The sequence below is a fragment of the Balaenoptera musculus genome, chromosome 3 (genome assembly GCF_009873245.2).
Source record: "Balaenoptera musculus isolate JJ_BM4_2016_0621 chromosome 3, mBalMus1.pri.v3, whole genome shotgun sequence".
NCBI lineage: Eukaryota > Metazoa > Chordata > Mammalia > Artiodactyla > Balaenopteridae > Balaenoptera > Balaenoptera musculus.
The window spans coordinates 133,389,674-133,411,282 of NC_045787.1; the positions used below are offsets into that span (position 1 = coordinate 133,389,674).

General features: G+C 43.0%; 1 protein-coding gene across 1 annotated transcript in view; it reads right to left on the bottom strand.

The window, feature by feature from the left end:
• EBF1 (EBF transcription factor 1) overlaps nucleotides 1-21,609 on the bottom strand; it is a 392,957-nt gene that overhangs the window by 106,129 nt on the left and 265,219 nt on the right. The window contains 1 exon segment of the mRNA XM_036848092.1: nucleotides 18,511-18,628. Coding sequence (XP_036703987.1) covers nucleotides 18,511-18,628 — 118 coding nt within the window.

Consider the following 21,609-nt stretch of genomic DNA (forward strand, 5'->3'; position numbering starts at 1 on the left):
TGTGAAAAAAGGAAACAATTTTCAGGTTAAAAAAAAAAAACATGTCACTGCTTCTTCATGGAATCCTCAAGTCTTTATTTGCAAGCAATCTTCCTGGGCCTGGAAAATCATAAAGTCAAATATGAGCAAGTCTAGTGGAAAATCTGTGACGCTAATCTTGGCTGGAGCCGTTATTTTTAAAGGCCTTGAATGAGTGTGCCGGATTATCCAGATGGTCATACAGGAAATCGGCTCTGATAGGATTAAACCTTTATGCTGAACCTCTGCTCCTCTGTTCTCCAAGGTTTGCCTTTCCTTATCTGAATATGAATTTTTAGCCTCCTTGTGTCTGGGAGTCAGGACTAGAATTCAGCATTCAAAACAGAGATGTGTGCAGATAGTTAACATTTCACTAGTTAGTCTCAGTTGACATCAGCTTGGTCTTTTTCTAGTAAATATTTTCGTGAAGAATTTTCCTAAGAAGGAATTTAAAGGATGAGACTCTACTTTTTTTGTTAGAGGGGCTTGTCTTACTTCTACTGAATTCTAGGACTCATTCCATTCACTGTCCTAATAGGGTTTACATTGATGTTTGCCACATAAAGATAGAAAAGTCAAGACCTGTATCCTCTCTGCAGATCCGACTTTAAGAAGAGATGACATCTAATTCCGACTGGATGAATGATCCAAGCAGAATATATTTCATGTATGTTTTGTGCTTTTTCTCCATTTCAAAGAGGAATTAGTATTAGTCACCGTTTGATAAAATTAGCTACAACAGCTGTTTCTATCATGTTCATTAGGTTTTCTATGTTTTTAAGGAGGCTTTCTCAGGGGAGGGGGTTTGTAATTCAGAGCTCCATCTTCAATGAAACAGGCTGATGTTTGTTTTGCCCTCCTGTGCATCTATCCCTGGAAGCAGTGAAGTTACTCATTTCTCAGTTGGAAAAGCTGGCTTGGGGCAAGTTGCCAATGGGCCAGAGCCTGGTAGATGGTTCTGGGGTTTCCAACCCTGTGACAAAGGAAAGGGGAGGGCTCTGACTGCTGGGCTCAGTGAAGCAAACCAAGGTGCAAATGAATAAATCAGCTGCATGAAAGAGGGATCATTCAGAACCCTACACTGTGGCTGGTTTATGGCAATGTGGTCATTAGATGTGTTGGATTTATGCTTGTGATGGAAACGCAAGACCCAACAGCCTGTGCAGCCCCAGCCCTAAGAAGAGAGGATCCCTCTAGCAGTCTAGCAGGGCTCCATCGGCTTTCCATAGTCCCCTTGGTAACCCTAATTCCTGGCTCTGTGCCATCACGAATGGCAGCAGCAAGCAGCTAATCAAAAATTTAGGCTTTTCTACACATAGGTCTAGTTATTGTAAATACACAATACCCTTAACTGATGAACAGTCAGGGGGCAGAGAGAAGTGAAACTTTCCCATTCAAGCTTAGGAATAATTAGGTTTATTGGTATAACTCTCATAGAACTTATGTATTTGGCTCCTTAAATGGACAAGAATTCTAGTCAGGTGACAAGGGGTGGTACCAAGTAGGTGATCGTAACTGATGAAGCCCACTATGAGTAATCTCTTGTAAACTAAACATGCTGACCAAACACAGTCCTAGCACCTATTCTCCACATTTTATCCTAAACAAGGACACTGCACTGGATATTCAATCCCATTACTTAAATCTGCTTTGCCCAATATGGTAGTTACTGGCCATATGTGGCTATTGAAATTTAATTTTTTAATTAACAAAAATGCACTAAAAAATAGAAATATTTTCTGGGTCACACTAGCCACATTGGTCAAGAGCTACATGTGACTAGTGACTATCACAGAGGACAGTACAGATATGGGACATTTCCATCATCACAGGAAGTTCTATGGGACAGTGCTGATCTATGGTTCAAGCGTAAATAACTGAGCCTGTCACTGACAGAGAATAATCAGAGCTACCATTTATGGGGTGCCCTCCACATGCCAGGAACTGTGCTAGGAACAATTAATCTCTAATCCCTCCAACAGTGATCACAAAATCGAGTGCTCACAGGGCCAGGCAGGAAGGTAAATAAATAAAATGGGCTAGGGGCCAACACAATGGGGAGAGGTGGGGAGTGTGGCCAACTGTAGAGTGTATCCCCTACCCAAGAGGGACACAACTTCTCAGTTTAACCTAATTGTTTCCATTTGAGAATGTGGCACTACCAGCCCTACCAGCTCTTCTGAATATTAAGAGAATGTGCGCATCCAGATTTTCATACAAAACATCTTTTTTAATTGTAAAGCAACAAATACATAGTTTCTTAAAGCAACATGCAAACCAAACCTAAATATGACTTAGAGCTGGATTCAGTCCATGATCTGATCCATCAGTGTGCAACTTCTATAAATCCCTGGAGGGCCAATCATCTTTTAGTTATTAATTTCTGAAACTGCATGACTAATACTGCCACCGACACATCAAACAACAGATACAAACCACACCACTGTCAATTCTGTCTCTGATTGTTCAATCCCTCTCCCAGAACAACACAGAAGTCCCCAGCTAGCCCTCCTCCGCTGTGCAGAAGATTTTCTATAAGCAGTGTGGGAGACGAGCTCCGTGCTCCTGAAGGATTTCTATTGTCATCATGCAAGACAGCATAGATAGTGACTTTTTAAGGAAACTATGTTTTGAATGTGAGCAGCATCTCAAAATCAACCTTGCCCAACCTTTAGTAATGCACAGCTCTTGCTTTGTGCTTTTCAGAATAGTACTGCTTACATTTCTCTCCACAACCGAGGCTGCTACTGCTAACGTATTTGAGTGAACTTTTATTATTGAGAACCTTATCGTTTTGAGCCAGTTTCCTCTCCTCCCTGACACATTTGGTCATGCTGCACTCCAGTGTTTGTCATAGCACAGATGTTTCCGTGGTGATGATCAGTGACGTCACAAGCACCAGGATGTGTATCATCAAACTTATCCAGACAGAGGAGCAAAAAAGTGTGGGAGCTCCACTTCCATTTGAACTCCATGTTGGAACTGACTCGGCCGCCATCAAAAATTACTCTTTGGAGTCTGGGCTGTTCTATCTGGACTGCAAAGGGCAATACTCACACTTGCCTGTTTGTGATTCATTTCTACTATCAGATATTAATTAGGTGCTAAATCCCATCTACATACCAAAACCCAGATTAAACCTGCCTCTGATGCCCACTTTCAAAACAATACTGTCCTGCTCAGAAGCTCTCTGTCGCTTCCCCTTAACCTACAGGATCACAAGTCTGGCTGATTCTCCCCTTCCAGCCTCATCCTCTACCTCTCCCAAACTGGAAGAAGGGCTCAGCAGCACTCGGGACCACTGGTTCTGGATTCAGGAGGCCTCAGCTCACATTCCAGCTTCTCCACTTACCAGCCTGGGCAACTTACTTCACTTTTCTTTTCTTTTTTTTTTTCAATTAATTTATTTAATTAATTTATTTTTGGCTGTGTTGGGTCTTCGTTGCTGTGGGCAGGCTTTCTCTAGTTGCGGCAAGTGGGGGCTACTCTTCGTTGCAGTGCGCGGGCTTGTCATTGCGGTGGCTTCTCTTGTCGCAGAGCACGGGCTCTAGGCACGCGGGCTTCAGTAGTTGTGGCTCGCGGGCTCTAGAGCGCAGGCTCTGTAGTTGTGGCGCATGGGCTTAGTTGCTCCGCGGCATGTGGGATCTTCCCGGACCAGGGCTCGAACCCGTGTCCCCTGCGTTGGCAGGCGGATTCTTAACCACTGTGCCACCAAGGAAGCCCCTACTTTACTTTTCTTATGCCTCAGTTTCTACCACTCTAATTGGGGATAATACTTAAAGAGCACCCACCTCAGGAGGTTATTGTGAGGTTTAAATGAGTTCACCTAAATTTACAGAGCTCAGCACAGAGGAAGAAATGAATAAATGTGAGACAGAAGGAAGGTGGGGAGGAGTTGCCAGAGGAGGAGGAGGAAGATCGGGAAGAGGAAAATAAAGATGATGACGGCGGACTCTCCAAATCCACTGTCTCCAAACACATTTGGAGCATTTCTTTTCAAGGAGGTTATACCACTCACTTCCAACCAAATAGTACTTTGCTGAAAGGCTGGTCTTTTGTGGGAAGCTGTTTCTATCCCAGTCTACAAAACACTAAACCTTCAGTGAACTCCTTCAGTTGTCACTTATTTCACTTTTTCTTGAACTTTATCTTTGTATACAAACAGATGTGTGGTGTGTGATGTGTGTGTGTAAACAGCTGGGCATGTGTATATATATGCAAAACAACCCAACTATCAACACATCCCTTGAAGGCAGGGACCTCATTCATTCACAAACTGGATAGTCAGTGCTCTGCACTTAACCAATACCTGACAATTAACTAGCACTATTAAGTTTCAAAGGGGTTGCCCATAATTATCACAATTAATATCAACCCCAAGTGGTGGGCAAGGAGATGTTATTTTAAATTCCACTTTACAATGAGGTAACTGAATCTTGGAGACTCACTTGACTTGAAAACTTTGAGAATCCATACTGGTTGATAAGTCAGATCTTTAAAATACCCAAACTACCCTTCAATTTTGGTATTTATCTGAAATTTCTGCTCAGTTTCGCTAAAATATTCACTTCGACCATGTAAACACAGCCAAGTCCCATAAAATCTTAGTTGTGAAATTCCTTATTCCCAAGATAGAGGGTGGATATTTATTAACTTTACAGAATATTACTACTCGATTTCCAAGTAAAGTTATTTCTCTCCCCCTAAGACTCAGCCCCACATATGAATTATAGTAAAATCTCTCTTTACCTTCTTCTGTTTCCAAGTTCAAACAATGGCATCCTATATAATACCACAAGTGCCAATTTAAACACAGGAACCACTGAAAATACTGCCAGACTTTGACGCTTAGAAGCTTTTCTACTGTTGTAAGTTGGGCTGCTAAAAACATGGTCAAGAGTCCGAACATCAAATATAAGTGATAGCAGCACTATGAGAACTTACATCTTTAAACTGTAGGGCAGTTCCCCGTAACTTTCATTTTCAACTTGGACATTATCCATCTCAGTGGTGCTCATTATAGAATTTTTGCACATATAAAGAAAATAATAAAAGTTTACTGATTAAATAGGTTATCCTAAAACAGTACCTTAATAACATTTTCCCCAACTTGTCTTTTTTTTTTGAGCAATAAGGATTGGATTCCACAGGCTTTAGCTAACCAAACCAAGAAGAGTTTCTAGGTTTCTGCCAAAGTTGAAAGGTAGAGGAATCTGAGGTCTGACTTTATAGATTTGTTGCACATAACAGTTACTGGAAGAGCACAGCTGGCGTGGTGATTCAGCCAGAAGATTTTAGCAAAGAATGACCCATGGACTTCCCTGGTGGCGCAGTGGTTGGGAATCCACCTCCCAATGCAGGGGACACGGTTCGAGCCCTGGTCCAGGAAGATCCCACATGTCGTGGAGCAACTGAGCCCGTGTGCCACAACTACTGAGCCTGCACTCTGGGCCCACGAGCCACAACTACTGAAGCCCACACGCCTAGAGCCTGTGCCCCGCAACGAGAGAGGCCACCGCAGTGAGGGGCCCGCGCACCGCAGCGAAGAGTAGCCCCCGTTTGCCGCAACTAGAGAAAGCCCGCACACAGCAACGAAGACCCAATGCAGCCAAAAATAAATAATTAAAAAAAAAAGAATGACCCAAACTCTGTTTTCCTGCTCTACTAGGAAATGACAAAACACCCTGGAACCGCTTGGCACTCATTTCCCTCCCCACAGCCCCACACATAACACACCTAAAAGTATCCGCCTCCAACCAGTGCGTAGGAGCTGCTCAGCCTGCTGCCTTCTCGACTGCGCTCAAAAGAGAAGTAGCCAAAGGATAATAAGGAATGAAAGAAAGTTCTCGATTTGTACCAACCACATTAATTTTAATCATTCTTCTAAACAACAGCCAGAGTCTACTGCTATTTGTATGTCTTCTGACATTTTTATTGCTGCGCCCCAAGGTGATAAAGAAACTGATGTGTTGAGAAGGCGGCCCAAACCTGGCGCTGTCCCTGCCTCTATTCCCCATGTTCTCCTGCTGCACATCGCTCCCGAACTACGGGGGAAGAATGTGGGTTTGAACAACTGGCGTCCTGCTGATTGCAACTGTCAATTAAATAAGCCAGTAACACAGGAGCGTATGTTCACACATAAAATATTAATTGCACAGATTGGGGTAAAAATATATTAATACTTGGGTTCCACTTTCATGCTTAGTGGTCAGATAGTATTTGGCCAATTCAGTTCTATTTCTGCGCCCCACAGTCTCGACGGTGTTACTTTTGTGTTTCACTTTTCTTTTCCTTCTCTGGTTACCGTCTGGTTTCCCATGTTGGTGCCTTCATTATGACTGACCAGCAGCATACGTTTAAGCAGGATTTTAATTACTAGGTCATCTCCTAGCCAACTTGCCCAAGGCAGGCTGGCAGAAAAGTCCTACAATCCATGCCTTAGACTTTCTCTTGCTCCTCTCCAGGTAAATCTCTTTTTTTCTGAGGACGCTAGAATCATGCTGATGGCATCATATTCATCTGATAAAGATGATGATCACCTAATTTCTATGAAGTTTCATTTCTGTCCACTGAGTATTTCAAGTTGCAGGGCTGGCACAGAGTGGTTGAGATGGGGTGCCTGATAGCGTGACGTGATACCAGGATTTTTTTATCTTAACCCAGAAAAGCACCTTCCCATATATCACTGCACATGCCAACTAACGTACCCTGGGGATTTAGCACAGATCTGGCTTTTCAATTTGCCTTTGAGTAACGTCGTCAGTTTGCTTCAATTGAAGCAGGAATTATATTACATGATCAAATGGCAGGAGAATTTCTCTCCACCTCTGAAGTCCAACGTGAGGGAATCAGCAATGACTAAAGAGTGGGAAAGAACAGTGGTGATGGCCGCCTGCGTCAGCTACTTGGAGGTCCAAATGCTGCAGATACAAAAATCTGACTCATTTTTTTCTTTTTGGCCGCAACCAAATTTTTGAAAGATGGCTTCAGTGTCCCTCATTTGCTAAATGGAGAGAGTAATAGTAGTGCCCTCCGATGGTGGTTAAGAGCATTAAAAGAGATGATATAAAGTGCTCAGCATTAAACCTGATGTTAGTAAATGCTCAAAGGCTGCTATCATAACAGCAAAATCACCATCAATCGAAACACTGGTCTAAAAGGTAGCATTTTACTGGGCAAAGAGTTCTGTTAGCCTGTGATTATGAAAATACATTGGACCCACTTCTCCAGGTCAAAGAGAAAGCAACCTATGGGAAATTTCCAAATTTATTTTCTCAAAAATGGATCTAAGACCTAAGCCACTTTCCCATTTAGGTCTCCCCTAAGCTTCTTCTTTTTTTTTTTTTTTTTAGCATCTTTATTAGAGTATAACTGCTTTACAATGGTGTGCCAGTTTCTGCTTTATAACAAAGTGAATCAGTTATACATATACATATGTTCCCATATCTCTTCCCTCTTGCATCTCCCTCCCTCCCACCCTCCCTATCCCACCCCTCTAGGTGGTCATAAAGCACCGAGCTGATCTCCCTGTGCTATGCGGCTGCTTCCCACTAGCTATCTATTTTATGTTTGGTAGTGTATATATGTCCATGCCACTCTCTCACTTTGTCCCAGCTTACCCTTCCCTTAAGCTTCTAATATTTTGTTCCCATGTGGAATTTTGGATATGCTTTCCCCTCTGCCTAAATTGCTCTCTCCTCCTTGCTTGACGAAATGCTACTCCTTCCTTCTTATTTTAAATTTTAAGTGTCCTTGATTCTTCAGACTTGGCTGAGTTCCCTTGTTTAAAGCTCCCTTAGCAGTCTGTATTTCTCCTGTAGAGTGCTTACCATCATTTCAATTTAAGTAATTCTATGTGCAATCGTTCGCTTTACGTCGACACATAAATATGCACACACACGTGACTGTATACCTCATAATGCCAACAATTGTGGCTGCCTTGTTCACCTCTGCATCTCTATTGTCTAATAGAGTAGGCAGTCAGTAAATAATTGTAAGTAGATGAGTGATTGAATGCTGAACGAATAAGCCAACGAACTAAAGAAGAATCATCAGAGTTGTTAACATATTAAGGCATTAAACAGACCAGCTTAAAAAAAGTTGAGACGTCTTCCAGTGGTTATTAACTGCCACTACACCCACACTGGGCTTCCTCACTGGATAAGGCAGTGGCTCTGTGGAATCGGGTTTCCTATGCTGCTCTGGTCCCCCTTCTAGCAGCAGGCACTCCATTCTCATGGGGGTTAAAATTAGCACCAGTAAGCTCCCCCTGCACTGGGCTCTAATCATGCAAGGGCCCAGGTGGGTCTTGCTGACAGATGTTAAGGTTAGAAGGAAGGGTAGCAGCCAGATGAGAAAACAGAGCCACCCCCCTTCCGGAGGTACCAGCACTTCCTGTCTTTAGGCCTGGCTGGTTCCTGCCTGCCCCGCCCCTCCCCCATGCATCGGTTTCAACACAGTTGCTGCTCTTTCTGTCATTTGAACTCAAATCCTATCTTGGAAATTGATGGGCGATTCTGCCCCTGACAACACAATGTCAGCTTTGCTCAGCGTCCAGCTGGTTCCGTATATATTATCATAATGCGCTGCCTGGGTGGACCCTGGCTGGCTGATGCTCTGCCTTGACTCAAATCCTCCTTTCCACACTAATTTCTGCTCTCTGACGTGCAGACGCTACTTGTTTAAAAATAAAAACATAGGTAACAGCTTGGGAGACATTTTGATTTTCAAAATCCTGTGAGGACATTAAGTCTATTCTCATGGTAAACTGAGCTAAAAAGGTTTTCTATTAAAAAACAATATTTGACTCATAAAAAAAAAAAAAAGTGTTTCCCAGGGTCCTACACTGTTTCCTGGTGACATGAAAAAAGTATTACTTCTCCCAACCCCTAAGCCCTCCAAAACAGTGTTTCCCAAGCTTCAGTCCTGATTTTGTTCCATCCTCTACCACTTCCTCTATGACTTAATTAACATTATAGTTGCTATTTTTGTTTACATTGACTTACTTTTTCTTTAAATTCAATCTTGCCCTCAGCAAGAATAGCTGTGAGGTGCTTTGTGACCACCTAGAGGGGTGGGATAGGGCGGGTGGGAGGGAGACGCAAGAGGGAGGGGATATGGGGATATATGTATACATATAACCGATTCACTTTGTTATACAGCAGAAACTAACACAACATTGTAAAGCAATTATACTCCAATAAAGACGTTAAAAAAAAAAAAGAATAGCTGTGAGACCACAACTTGGGAGAGCTTCGTTTTTTTGATTTTTTTTTTTTGTTTTTTGCTTATGCATTAAGATAGACATAACTATTTTTTAAAACTTTTTTGAATGTTTTTTTTCACTCTATCACCTAACTGCATGGGAAACCTAGTATAAAAGCTCACTGCTAACCATCAAGCGAATTCAACACTACACCATATCAGCTGAAGGAATTCGGAGAGAAGAACGCCGGGTGAGAGCTACCTAAGGCACAAGTGGCTGTGTATGCCACACCGTGTGGTTTTTCCAGGCCTCCTGGAACTCACTGTCAGTCTCCTGCAGAAATGCCCAAGGCTAAAGGAAGTGGGCCTCAGATCTGTCCTGTGGAGTGAACATCACCTTGGTATGTTGGTGGTCACTCACCAAAGTGTGTGTATAGCAGCTCAGGAGATCAGCTGGGTTCAAACAACAAACCATCAGGGCTTAAAGGGCTCACCAAGCTCCCTGTCCCCAACCCCACTTAATAGATGAGGAAACTGAGGCCCAAAGAAATCAAAGCACATAGTGGAGGTCACGTGGCAAAGTAGGGACAGTGCTCTGTTTTCATATATTTCTGCACGTATGAATGAAAATGTTCAAACAAAGAAATGTTTCAAACCCACTCCTGGTCAGTGCCCCTAAATATCTCATCTTAATAAGATTTATGACCAGTACATAGAAGCTCTCATTTGCATATTCACATCACTTGAATCCTTTGATATTCTCAAGTAAGTAGAAAGTAATTAGGAAGAGGCCCTTGGCTTGAAACAATCAATTATGCAGATAAACACGATTGGAATTATGATGCTTTTGTAACCAAATAAAAAACAAAAAATTAGGCTTAAAAAAAGTTCTGTCATTTCGGTCCAAAACATAGGCAGAAAGCACCATTCTGTCACCCCACCCCCTCCCCTGACACTGTGTGCTTATTAAAATAAGTTAGGTGTGGTTCAGTCATTTATTAGGTCACACAAAATACCAAATACTGGAAGTTTCCCACAGTTAACAGGTTTCTCAAGAAATTCATAGAAGAAAACTGCCTCCCCGAATCCGTCTCCGTTTCCCATGGTCCCTGTGGCATGAGGTTTAGTAACCCTTCAGTGCCCTAACAAGGAGACTGTTAGTATCCTAACTGTCATCTAACTCAAAATCTCACACTTTCTCCTGGTCTCCTTTTTCTCTACCTTGTATGCGTGCCAGGGAGTCCATATGGTCAGCAAACGACTTCTAGATGAATTAGAACATCCTTGCAAATAAATAAAATATTACAAGTCTCCCTCTTATCTTGCGAGCCCCATGGAAAACATACTAGTCAGCAAATAAAACCAGCATTTTCTTTATTTGACTACAGTCATGAGAAAAATAGGCTGTTGAAGGGAAATGAACTCTAAGGTAAACATATACAATATGCCCATTAGAAACAAAAAAAGATATATCTGGGCTAACTTTTAAGATACCAGCAAAACTGCCTTAACTTGTACTGAGGAAAAATAAGAACAGTAGGATAAGAGATGCAAAGAATACCAGCATAATGTATAGAGCAAGCAGTCGAAAGTGCAGACTCTGAAGCCAGGCTCTCTGGGTTTGAATCCTAGATCTACTACTTATTTGCTGTGCAACTCTGGGCAAGTTACTTAACATCCCTTTAGTCTCATTTTCCTCATCTTTACAGCAGGGTGCCCACAGCACTACATGCCCAGCACAGTCAGGACTCAATGAGTGTTTGTGTCATTATAGTTAGTACCACTATTCCACAGAGCTCTGTGGTTAGGTAGACCTGGGGTTGACTCCCAGGTTCAACTCTAATTGTGGCTTTGGGTAAGTTATTAATCTCTCTAAATCCCAGTTTTCCCACCTGTAAAATGAGGATAATAATTGTTATAGCTTATCCGACTTGTTGGAGATTTGATGACATGATATAAATAAAATGATTACCACAGTGCTGGCACACAGTAAATGCTCCATAAATGTTAGCTGATAACAGTCTCCAAATATCAACAACAGCAATAAGAAGAAGAAAAAGAATACATATTACTACCTGGCATGGTCACTATTAAGCAGGGCAGCAAAGTCTGAGCACTATTTCTCCTTTGTGGGCAATGCTGTTGGTGGTGTCATATTCAAATAAAGATAAAGTAGATCACCTGCTTAGCAGTGACCTGTGGCTCATGAACTCTTTAATCTGCCTGATGCCGAGAGCTTGCTGGCTACCAAATCCCCAGTGTTAGGATTTCTGGTGTTACCTGCTTTATGGATTACTCAAGGGATACTTTGAAAATCAGTCTTCGCTTACATCCTTGTTCATTATCTTGACTTCTTGCCGGGTCCTTTCTATTGCAAGGGAAGACAAAAGACACCTTCCCCGCTGCTCAAAGAAAAAGGCCTGATTTGATGCTTGAAAATCTGGGGCCTCCTTCCTCTATTTTATGACACATCTGGATATCCTTAACCCTAACGTTCTGTTCTTGCATCTGTCTTGCTTTTTCAACTAGGAAAATCAATTGATAAGATGTAACATGCCATCCTCAGTAACAAAAGATGACATCCGTATTTTTCTGCTAAACTAGACCCTTCACCAAAATGCTCTTACCTAAGTGGGGCTGGCTGGAGTTCTGCACCAACACCAGTCCTGTAGAGGGCCACTGTCCAAATGAAAAGCTCTGAGCATTCATCCTCTGCCCTTGTGTTTTGAAGGTGCATTGCATTTCTGTCAGGAAGTTGGTGAGATTTTACAGACATTCTTCTCATGATCCTCAGAATCCCAGAGAGACCCCTGCAAGCCTAGGCCAACCGGAATTGGAAAGCCATGAGGGATGGACCCCATGCCCTCTGACATCTGTGCAACTCCTAAAATCCATACCTGCCGGCCAGCATACCATGGGCAAGAGCAAAGAGCTCTAAATGGATTTGGACGGAAACTAGCAATGTGAGCGTAAGCAGGTGACATGCTCTCTCCAGGTCTGTTTCCTTCTCTGGAATATGAAGGGGTGTGTTAGATGACCGTCTGTACTTCAGTGGCATGTTTCTCTTTGTTGTTTAGTTTATTTTCACTTGTCCAAGTAAGTCTCTACAAGTTCAGAAAGTAAATTTCTAAGCTACTTATGAAAAAAGAAAATTAATAAGCCAAAACCATCTGGAAGAAGAACTCTCCAAATGTTGGACTTTCTTCTTATTTTGAACACATGCACTATTAATAGAATGAGAAGTGATCCGGGGGACAGCTCCAGGGCACAGCCAACTCCGTCCTGAGCTTCCAAAGGCTGGCAGGGAAGGGCAAGGTTATAAGCCACTCGGAGCAATCTCGCCCTGGGCTTTTACGGCCCACTAGGAGTCCGTGTAATTGACACTGAGCTCTTAAAAGCCTCCTGTGGCCCCCAGAAGTGACGTTTCACAACTGTCACTGACCACGGCCTGAGCGTCCACACAGGCCTGCGTGATCTGACCCTCAGCAGCTTCCCCAGCCTCGTCTCCTGCCACTCTCAGTGGCCAGAGCAACAGGAACCATCACAGGCTGCTTCTGGTTCCTTGAACTCACCTAAGCAAAACCGTCTTTGCACACGCTATTCCATCTGCCTGGAAATTTGTTTCTGTCCCCTTGTCAGGGGAAAACTTACTCATCTCTTAGGTTTTGGCATAAATGAGATTTCCTCAAAGAAGTCTTTCCTGACACCTCACTCCTCCTCACTCCTTTTATGGTCCCCCTTTCATACACAAGTCTGATGAGTTAGTTGTAAGTTGTGTTTAGCGTCTTTCTTCTCTATTTACATCATAATTTTGTGAAGACAGGGACTGTATCTGCCTGGGGTCCTGCACCTAGCTCCCCCGCTGGCATGTAATAGATGCTTAGTATGAAGGAATGGAGCAAGGAATGATCCATTACCGACATGACATAAGAATGATCTCTTCCTCCTGAAGACCTGTTTCTCCAAAGGCACCTCAGGAGGTATCAGATGAGCAAAGGCACATGTCAGTGGCTTCAGTCCAGAGCACCAAAAAATAGTGCATGCTAAAAGGTCTAGAGACGGCCCCACCCAGCTCTGAGAAAACATACAAAAATTGAGGGCAGAGAAGCAAAGGGACCTTCCCAGAGTCACACAGCTAGTTAATGGCAGAGTCAGGACTGGGATCCAGCTCTCCAGTCAGACAGCCAACCCTCCTCCCATTAGATCCAACCGACACTTACTAGCCACTTCTTAGGGCCTCATCACAAAGAGGGGAGGAGAGGGAGTCACTTGTTTCTTTGGAATCTCCATGCTGTCTCTCAATTTGGAGTAATCTCCCCAAGCCTGAACTGTCTTTCTCCGCATGTCCAGAAAACAACAAATTTAAGTGCAGCTGGGAGTCAATGGGGCCGGATACCCAGGGGCAACCAACAGAAGCAAAAACTGCTTCTGTCTGGAGCAAAAGGATTAAAGAAGGTCAAATGCTAAAGAGCAAGAATAACACCATATTGTCAGGGGCAGCTGGAAGGGGCCACTACAATGGGAAGGTCAGAACTGACTGGTGGTGGGGAAAAGCTGATTCTATTTCTCTACTGCTGTACTTACAGCAAGGAGACGGGCCCAGCAAGTCTAACACCACTCTTTATTCCACAAAGGATTTTCAGTTTGACCAAACTCCACTTCTGTTTTATCTTGGGATCCTGGCACCATTATACTTCACATGTCAATCTTTGTAATTACTGCGAAGGGAGATTTAATTCATTCGTATCTGATGCCCACAAAGCTAAATTTCAATCGCTTTCCATCTTAAAAAGCGGGGTGTTTTAAAACATCTATGCTTGAGCCAGGAAATTAAGTCCTCAGGTCAGAACTCATGAACAGTAAAATGTTCATCTTCTCAAAACTCTGTGATGACCTAGATGGAGGGGGAAAGGGGAGGAGGGAGGTCTAAGAGGGAGGGGATATAGGTATACATATAGCTGATTCACTTCACTGTATAGCAGAAACTAACACAACATTGTAAAGCAATTTTACTCCAATTAAAAAAAAAAGAAAAAAAAAGTTCAAACTGTTTCTCAAAAAAAAATAAATAAATAAAATAAAAACTCTTGATTAATACAGTTCTACTGATTTTTCAAATAAATATGAAGGTTTGTACAAATTCATAACAATTAAAAAAAAACCCTTGATCTGAAGAACATCAGATCAGGGCCTTAACCCCACTCCCAGAAAGGGTGCTGGACAGGCTCCCGACATGCTCAGATTTTCCCAATGATCCTGGAGCAGGCAAGTCCCCCAACAGTGCAGAAAGGAAAGAGAGAGCGGAGGGAGGGAGGGAGAAAAACACATGCACGCCAAAAAAAAAAGATGTCCCCTAAAAAAAAATGAGCATTTAAACTGCTTGTCAGCCGGCTCCCTAACAAAGCCAGTAGTGTATTCACAGGCATTTGCATAAATGCTGCCGGTGAGTTCACCATAGCTGCTAGCGCTAATGGTCCAGAAAGTAATTTAGTCACTTCTCCCGGCATTCTATGTCAGAATGATGAGCACCAGCACTTTGCCTTGTTGCATATTAGATCATTGGATAATAAAGTGTTAGCGCATGCAAGCTGACAGGGTCCCTGCACTATAGCTTTTGAGGGCACCACTTCTTGCCACAGGGGGAAGAAAAAGAGAAACTGACGCCACGGTAGGCCTTGCCTTCAGGTAAACACAACCTGAAACTCAGAAGAGCAACGATAGTACACTCCGCAGGCCCTTTGAAGATCCCCAGCACACAGGCCCCGGAGTCTGCCCAAGTGATGGGAAGGCGTGGGAGGGGCACACAAGCCAGAGCTGTGCACTGACCGTCGATGGGGTCAGCTCAGCAGCTCTGATCCCAAGCCTACGCTTTTCCAAAAATCACAATCCTGAGAGCAGTTAGCTTCTGGGGCTGCCTCTCCCCACAACTGTACATCTTCTACAAAGCTGCTGCTTAAAGAGAAAAACCTCACTGGCCTAAACTCGCTCATAAACATCTAGCCAAAGGAAATCTCAGTATTTATGAATGAAGAAAAAAATAGGAGGGAGGGCAATCACCACGAGATCCAGCGTGCCAGGATTCACCCTCTCTGGACCACACCAGAGTCTATGAAATAAATCCACCTTTGTCAACTCTCCTACTTGAAATACAGGGACAGTTATTCGAGCACAGAGGTCTGTGAGTCCATGGGTCACACAGGGAAGAAGGCGTGAATGTAACACGTGGTCACTATTTCTCTTATATGCAGAAAGATGAGCCACGGAAGAGAAATTTCCTCCAACCTTCTGACAAGCGCGAGATAAACAGAGATGTGCGCAGAATAGCTCAAAATAATTCAGGCTACCTGTAAATGAGATGGTAGGGAGCCCAGAAGGAGGAAAAACAAGACTCCTACAGGTCACCTAGGAGGTGAAAATACTGCACGCAGTCTCGCTGTGGGGCAGCTGTGTGAGGTGGGGTGGAGGCGGGAGCGGCCGGGGAGGGCTATGGCTCTGTGAGTCTTAAACAGGGCATTCTTCAATGGCAAGATGAAGCATTACCATGCCCCCAAATTGATGCGAACTAGCATCTAAGTCCACTCCCACACATCACCAATGAAGAGCCCATAGTCACTCTCTGCTGAGTAGATATTTATGCATCAGCGTGAAGCGTCTAAATGAGTGGGTGGTTATGTGTGGTTGGTTGATTCATTCTGCAGAGAAGCAGATTTCCACGTTATTGTCATTACTGAGAACCTCAAAGTGTCTGCCTTTTTATTCTTCTGGATAGAAGTGAAGTCAGGTTTTGGTGAGGGGGAGGCCCCCTAGCTGAAGAAGACAGGACACACCCAAGTCCCCAGTGATGGTTAACCATGAATAAACAGTGAAATGTCATCATTTTCTTGAGTGACACGCTAAGAAGAACATGGCCATTTGTGGACTGGTCACCTGCAGCAGAGGAATAAAATGTTGTCTTTAAAACTTAGAATGAAATGCTAGCCCAGCTGAAATATTAATATGTTCACCTAGAAGGGAGAATATTTGAGCTGGGAGGCAGCTTAGCGACGTTTTGATCCAGAGATCTCAAAATGTGAGCCTGTGGCTGTCTTCTACCTAAGTGACTTTCCCCACTGCTCCTCGCTTCAGGGGCTAAAACATTTGTAATTAGTTACCAGCAATTAAAAAATAGGAGAGTTTTACTTCCGGTCAAACTGGAGCATCTGACCCCACTGGGCTCTCTCTGCCCTCGGTGACAACTGCCTGGGGCTGGGGTCGGCAGAGCATGAACTTGTCCTTCTTCCGCAGTCTCCACCCAGCCCACTTCCCCTGTGCACGTGACCTGCCCCCACCCAAGGCACACATTTCTTTTTTTACCCCCTACAGATCATCCCTTTCATTTTGCCAAGAAGGAAACGAAGGAACCCAAAAGGTAAGTCGACTTGTCCAAGGTCACACAAAGGCCAGAAATGAAGCTCAGACCTGAATTTGGTTTCCCGGCTCCTATTTCAAGGCTCTTTTTCCTCCGCATCATGATGTCAAATAATGTTCCTGACCGCCAAGCCCTAGAGGCGTCCTGGCTAGCAGGTTGTTTTTTACTGGTTTGTGTTGGGATTTTTTTTTTTTGGTGGAGGGATGATTTATAAGGCATCGTGTGCTCTCCTACGAGCTTCCCAAGGGCAGGCATGGGAGCTGGATGTGGTCTGGACTTGGAGCACATTTTGAAACCATGAATCCATGACTGTTAGATACCAAACTGACAGTCAAGTCTGTTCCCAGACAGGACAGTAACTAACCAGTCATAGTTGAAAACAAGACTTTAGCTTTTAAGCTAGTGCTGTGCAAATTGTACCGACTGAGTATTTACCTATTTTTTCCTTCTTCCTTTCACCTAAATATCTCTAATCATACAATGCCTGAAGTGACTCCAAGGGTATTAAAAGGCAACATTACTGTAAAGCGAGGATTAGAATAATTTTAAGTACAGAAATGGAACTAGGAATGTAATCATGAGCAGGTATTCCAAATGACCTCCTGCAAAAAGCAATATCCATACATCTCAGTACTAATGAAACCATAAAGAAGCAGCTTTTGAAAGACGATGGTTTACTTTAAGAAGACTGTAACACTGGATTGGTAAAGAATCCTTTCTAAGAGTGTTACATCTGGCTAATTAATAAAAAAGTACAGTTTGTGTATTCCTCAATTGCAGGGGAAAAAATCAGGCAAAATGATGACAGTGGTGTGTTTATTAAATTGGGACGCTGACAGGGAAAGGAGTTTTCTACCTTATGAACTATATCACAGACAGCTCATGGCCCATCAAAAAATCAGACAATCGGGTGGTAGTTTGTGTGATAGTGTTTTTAAAAGAATCTGGGTGACCTAGCAAACTGGCAAGTGAAGTGGGGAAATGAGTTAAGAGTTTAATTTGAGGAGACTGGAGAAAATCTACCATGTTGATTGATATCCAGTAGAGTCTCAGTCACTGTTTCTTGGGTGGGTCTGTGGGTGGGTGGATGGATGGATGGATAGATGGATGAATGGATGAACAGAGGGATACATTATATACACATGCAGCACAGAAACATTTGGACATATGCTAAATCCAGCCTATAGTTCCTTTGAGTGGCATTTACTTTCCTTGGTTCAAATTTTTGCCGGATTTCCTGCAGTCCACTCAAGGGTACAACTCATTAGCCATAAAATCAAGACAAATGTGATTTCTCCCCACCAAATTCTACCTACATAAAGCAGACTGTATCATGTGGTAATGAGGGTAGGGGTGTGCACAGGGCATGGGAGGGACATTTAGTTTGGACTTTATATTCAGAAAACACCTCCAACCTAGACTTTGGACCTTATCTCCAAATGAAGTTAAGTATGTAGTCACAGAGCTACACCAGCAGGACTGTAAAGACAGTGAAGTTCATTATACAACCAGGTCAACCATAAACTTAAAACATATCATGATTTTTGTTGCCCTGCTTTGGCCTTTCATTATTTTTTAATCAAGTGGGAGCTTAAAATAAAGCAGGGGTCCAGTCTCCCTCTGTCTTTCAACCTGAAGGAAGGATGTGTCAGCCATTTCCAGGGTAGGGAGCTATGCAACAAGAAAGGCTGGGCCTCAAAGACATCCTCCTGTCTTTAAATACTCAGCATCAATACTGTTCAACAGGACATTTGAAATTTGAAAAGGGGTAAAACGTGTGGTGGAGTTGTAAGAAAGAAACCAAATAAATGCACAGTTAAAGTAGCAATGCCAACCAATGAAAATGATTCGCCTACCATGTTCCAGATAAGAGGGCGTACCTTCCGAGGGGTCAAGCCTCCGAGCCCTCCGCCCGTGCTTGGAGTTATTATGGACAAACATATTATCAGAGACTGCCAGGACATGGCCATCCACGTTGACTGTCGTAGACACCACGACCTGGAGACAGAAGAGAGAAATGAAGGAACATTTTAATATAAAAGCATGGAGGGTAATAAACTCAAGTTAAATAAATAACAGCTGGGAGCTGAAGAAAATTGCATAGCTATTTCACATAATAACTGGTGCTTATGCTGTACAAGTCTAACAAGAGGAGCTATTGATGAGTGGGTCTTTGGCATGGAACGCTTTTGATGCAGTTTTAAGTAAAATTGCACAGTTTATAGTTATACAGCAGAAGGTACACTGTTAACCATAATTTTAACAGGAAGATCTTTATTAGCATATTTTTTTACACAAGGGTGGTTGTGTTTCACCTAAATTGCCCTTCAGTTTAGACACTGAAGCAGATATCACAGTTGATCATGCAAATAAAAATCTTTTGAATCTTTAAAATATTTCTCCCCCCGCCACCGCGTCAGGGTTAAGGGGATAGAGAAATGAAAAAGAGAGGTTTCAGTGAGAGCTGGGATGAAGCTTTCTCTCCCGGGTGTCTTTTTGGGGTTTCTTGTACTTTTTTTCTTCCCACATTAGTTTAGTTAAGCAGACATCAGACCAAAGCCCACCCTCACCACCATCACCACCACCACCACCCCCAAAATCCACGCTAATCAAGGGACTTAGAGCTGTGTTTCAAAGCCAAAAAAAAGAAGAAAAAGAAAAAAAAGGTAGCCCTGGCCCAAGGTACATTCAACTACTGTGGCGGTCTCATAAACTGACTGAACGGAGTTTGCCGGAAGGGACAGAGGCAAAGGTGTTTTCTCAGAGAACTTTGACTAAAACACTGAGACGAAATGACCTACAGTTCTCCTTATATTAAATGGGTAAGAGGATTAAAACCCAAGCCCACAGAGATATGTTTATTCATGCGACCTCTTACAACCAAATATAATAATTGTCTGTAATTGCACCTTCAGCACCCACCTCATGCTCTGACATGGGAAACAGCAATCAGCCGGCTCCCTTTTAATCCACCTATTATGTTGACTAATTAACTTTGCTCCACAGTTTATTTCTTCCTCCATTATCAGCCCCTGTCAGCCGCAAGCACCCTGCAGCACAGGGGGGACCTCAGGCTCTTTGATTGATCACCGATAGATTGACATGTAGATTAATTTAATTAGAATCACCTCACTTGAGAAATGAAAGACAATGGCAAGAGGGCTAATAGATCTGCTCTCATAATGAGGCGAACCTCCAGAGCCAAGGCTGAGGTTTTCTGATTTATTTTTGCTCAATTCCCCGGTTGCTTGGAAAGACTCGTGCTTTAATTGCTCTTGGTTTTGAGACGCCTAAGCCCCTGAAGAGGTGAAACGTTTTACAAGGATTGGCACATACTGAGGCCCCAGTTTCTGAGGAAGACTTTTCTCCAAGTTGGGGAAAGGGGACCCTGACTTCTAGAGCCTTGTGCAATGCTATGATTTCATCACCTGAGTTGGGCAGAGGGGAAAACGCTAGGCCTGGGAACTGTAAGCCTTGCCTGGCAAAGCACCCTGCCCCCAGTCCTGTAGACCTCCACCAATGGTTGCCATACTTAGAAGTTCCACTGTCCCCCTCTTTGACCTAAAGGCATCCTGGCAAAATACGGCGGATTCCCTTCCCCCTTGCCTTCAAGATGGCAACCAAATATTTTGTTGTTGTTGTTTTCCTTCGGGCCCTCCCCTCTGCGGACCCAAGGCCCTGCTCCTTTTATCAAGGCTCTAGTATTTCTCAGACCCACGAAGCAACACTGTGGTCATCCTGCCGTGGGGTCTCCCAGGGATGACTGCTGGGGAGGGCTTCTGTGGGGTCCCCTCCAGCCTCCCTCAGGGTCCTCACCTTGACCCCCCCAGCAGGACTTGGACCCTCCCCTGATTTTATTTTTTATCTCTATTTTGTTAAAATGCAAAGTAAACAATTAAGAGAGTCCATTCAGGGACTCAGGGTATTCTCTTTAGTCATTGTGAAACCCAAAATTCCAGCCAGGGCAAGTCATTCATGGAAGGATGCAGTAAGTTTGAAGCAGCAGTTTGCAAAGTGGTTTTTCTCTTTCTTCATGATTGATCAACCAGATGTGACAGCCTGAAGTTTCTGCGTATGTCTCATCAATTGTAGGTTAATTTAAAAGAAGAAGGAAGAGGAGGAGGAGGAGGGAGAGGAGAAGAAAGTTCTCTATTCTTTTATTTTCAAAAAGTACTGTGAGTGGTGGCAGAGTCCATATTATTTAAAGCAACGGAAACTCACTTTTCTTTTTAGTTCAGGAGATGACTTCGTGGGACATTTACAATTATATAACAGAGCTGGGTCTTTCAGAGAAATTTTGATTTACTGCAAGACCACAATTGAGTGGTCACTGGAGTCGTTAGCTGAAGAAACTATAAAAGGAATGACAAACGGTGTCTGTTTGCAGTGTCAGGAAATACAGAAAGTGGTTATTCTAGATGTCTGTCTTAAGAAAAAAAAAGGCGATGACAATCCACCATGCACCTGTAAGACTGAGTGCTGCAGGCTTAAACTATTCAGTATCATTTAAAGACACTGTCATCTAATTCCTACATTGAACAAAAATATCGAAACGGTTAAGAAAAAAAAAAACAAACTACACCCTATATGTTTTTATTCTCTTGGTAAGAGAAGGATCACCAAGACCACATGTGCAGTAAGATCATTTCATTGAAAGACCAGTTACAATTGGAGAAAGATGATACAGAGAACCCTCATGCCTTTAATTTCTAGAAAATAAACACCTAATATGTTCCTCAAAAACTCATAACACAACACATTTTAACTTCCCTACCGCGAAATAATTTCTCTCATTCCAATTTGGAAATGATCAGGATATAGTTAAATAAAATAAATGCTGCAATTAATCCATAGAGCAACTTGTAAATAAAAAAAAAAAAATCTAATGGTGAGATGCAAAGGGAGCACTGAAAAGTCCTTTAAAAATAAGCCTATAGTGGGAGGGAAAAGGGCCTTTACAGTTTAAACACAAGATTAAT